We start from the raw sequence: 3,148 nt of genomic DNA on the forward strand, positions 1-3,148 counted from the left end.
TTTTTTTTTTTTTTTTTTTTTTGGTGCACTAAAAGGGATTGAACTCAAGACCCTGTGCTTATCAGACAGGGTCTCTATTGAGTTATCTCCCCAGCCGCTGAAAACTTTTTATAATAAAAAAAACTTCAAAAAAACCCCTTCACTTTTCTTCCTGTAATGTCATCAGCCTTTATATCAAGTTTATGTATATTCACAACAAGCACATTTTAGACCTTAAAATCTTTATGTAAGAGCTCTCAAGACAGTATTCTACAATAGAATTTTCAGTTTCTCCCTATTTCAAAGACTATTTTTAATGTGTATGCAGCCACTTACTTTTGATCTTGGCGTTGATGGTTTTGAGTCTTTTCCATTCTGGTTTGATTTTTGTGCATTTTTGGCTGGAGTATCTCGTATTGACTGCAATGAGAAATCATAAATGTATACCCACAAACAAGGTATTGTTCAGTTCAAATGTTTCTCCAAACTATGGTAAAAACAATCCCAAACTTAAAAAGTTCTCAGTAAAGTCCTAACTTAGAACTAATTTTGCAGTATAACATCCTCATGCTTGTCAGCCAGGTGCTGTGGTGCGGAGCTGTATCACTGGCCTTGATAATCTTAACAGTACTATTTTAATTACTCACTTTCTTCACTGGAGCTTTCTCCTCAGTTTCTTCATCATCAAAATCATCATCATCATCACTAGAAACAGAAAGATACAAATAATGTCCCAAATTCTGATATTTGACAAACTATAAGGATATAAGCAGTACCACCACTCATGTTAATTAACTACCACACTTCAAAATAGCCAAGTAAAACAGGCAAAACAGTTCAATGGATAAAAATGTAAGAAAACACAAAACTGAACATACTGAGGCTTAAAATAAATCCCATCTATGGCAACATTAACAAACTTCCATTTGATCATATGAAATACACCAGTAAAAGGGTGAAGAGTATGACCCTACTTCTAAGATATCTACCATAAGAACTCAAAAAGTGTAACTGCACATGCCAAGGCCTGGAAAATGTTGCAAATCAGTGGATTGACCAGGTATCTTAGTCTGATGCCAGAGGTACTAACCCAAAAGTGAATTATGGAAATTAACTGTGCGATGACCATCATCAAGAGAGTAACAAACCACAGAATGAGACAAAATGTTCCTTAAATAGTAAGATGCCCATTAGAGCAGGTAAATCTTACATCTCACAAGCATCCCTACCCTAAATTCAAATGGGCAAAGGATCTCACAGGATTTTCTTTAGAGACACAGATGTCTAACTGACTGCCAAATCAGGGGCTGAGCAACCAACTCAGGGCTAAACACTAAAGGTCCTGAATTCAATCCCCAGTACAGCACACACCAAAAATTGAGTTATCAAGGAAATAAGACAGTATGCCCACAAGGTAGGAATGCTATTACACAAAAATTATGGCAAACATTCACCTAATATGGACACATCAGAATCCTCATTCACTGCTGGTACAAGTACACTCAAATGGTGTAGCCACTTTTGGAGAACAAGCTTGGCAAGTTGCCAAGAAGTTGAACCTGGAGTTACTATAACAATTCTGCTTCAATTAGGTACTCAGAGAAAACATGTCTACAAATCCTCAGACCGGTGACAGCCATTATGAATCCTTTATGATAAGTATCTAAAACAAACCCATCTATAGACAAAATCCATAAATGGCTGAAAATACTTCATCTCAGTATTTCTGAGATGAAATGTTCAGGCTATACAACTGTGAATATACTAAAGTCAACGAATGATATACTTTACACAGGTGAGTATCTGGGAAAGGAAAGAATCAGAATTACTGGAGGGGAAAGGAATCCAGATTTGAACAGTAGACAAAATTCTTTCCCAACTAGTCAAATACTGCTAAAAACACAGCAACTTAGGTAGTTAAAAAAACCTATCTCCCAAAAATACCTACCTTCCCAGTACTGAAGGAAACCCTTGTTAAAAGTATCAGAATGTATTAATCTACATACAAATGTAACACATTAACTTCACTTTGCTACTGTAAAACTTTGGCCTGAGAATCCAGTCACTATAGGAGTTGCCCTTATGTTAGAATAAAAGCATTCATTTTCTTTTTCTTTTTTTTTTTTAATGTTATTTTTATTTTTATTTATGTGTGTGGCCAGCTCAGCCCACCAGGGGGCGGGGCTGGCTGGCTTGTGGTGCTGGGGGATTGAACCAGGGTCCCTGTGCTTTAAGCTTGTTCTAAGTAGGTGCTTTAGACCACTGAGCCATCTCACCAGCCCCAAAGCATTCATTTTCTACAAAATAATTTATGAGCCAAAAGATGCATCCTCTACAACATTTCTACGTTTTTAAATTAAAAAGAACACTTAAGTCCACATACAACGGTGTAACCTTCTACTAGCCTGCCAAAAAACATTCTAAGGAATATGTTCCTACATAAAGATACCCTAAGGTGTCTGATTTATTTGTAAAACTTGGTTTGGACCTTAAATCATCTGTAGCTATGTTTTTCTAATGATACCTAATTCAAAGACATGGAGCCACTAACTACGATAAAAATACACATCCTCAGGGACAAAGGTGAGAAGGTATTAAGTTACTAATATCGTTGTATGACCAATGACGTGACTTTATTATGTAACTCTTATTACCACAGCCTTGACCTAGTGCAATATACAGAGACTCTTTATTTCCAACAATCTCCAATTGGCCAGAAAAATCCAACATCATTTTAGAACCTCATTTTGTGGTTGGAGTGCAGCACATGCCAATATCTTTACTTAAATTAATGTAATTTCAAGTATCCAATAAATTTTCACCGTGACAGAAACACAATGGACACAGTTCCAGTCCCACACATTCGCCTGGCCCAACCGTGCCTGCCCAACACTCACTCCTCATCATCCTCATCCTCGTCCTCATCGTCCTCGTCATCTTCATCAGCAGTGAGTTTTACTTTTTTCTTAAAAGAGAAAGGCAGAGTCACGAACTAGATGCAATCCTTATTATCAACCCAAAAGCAAGGATATATGATCTGCAGGAAAATCATCTGTTACCTGTGGAACCTTGCTGCCACCTCCAGGGGCAGATCGCTTTCCAGATATACTTAGGAGTTTTACATCTTCTTCCTCTTCCTCTTCCGACTCTGCATCTTCTTCCACAGCTA

At 37.3% G+C, this 3,148-nt stretch overlaps 1 protein-coding gene across 1 annotated transcript in view; it reads right to left on the reverse strand.

Moving 5' to 3' along the window:
* Positions 1 to 3,148, reverse strand: part of LOC101569467 (nucleophosmin 1) — an 11,466-nt gene that overhangs the window by 5,398 nt on the left and 2,920 nt on the right. Inside the window, 4 exon segments of the mRNA XM_004648514.2 lie at positions 316 to 399; positions 627 to 684; positions 2,877 to 2,944; positions 3,039 to 3,148. Of these exon segments, the coding sequence (XP_004648571.2) occupies positions 316 to 399; positions 627 to 684; positions 2,877 to 2,944; positions 3,039 to 3,148 (320 nt within the window).

The sequence above is a fragment of the Octodon degus genome, unplaced genomic scaffold, assembly GCF_000260255.1.
Source record: "Octodon degus isolate 3935 unplaced genomic scaffold, OctDeg1.0 scaffold00425, whole genome shotgun sequence".
NCBI classification, from domain to species: domain Eukaryota; kingdom Metazoa; phylum Chordata; class Mammalia; order Rodentia; family Octodontidae; genus Octodon; species Octodon degus.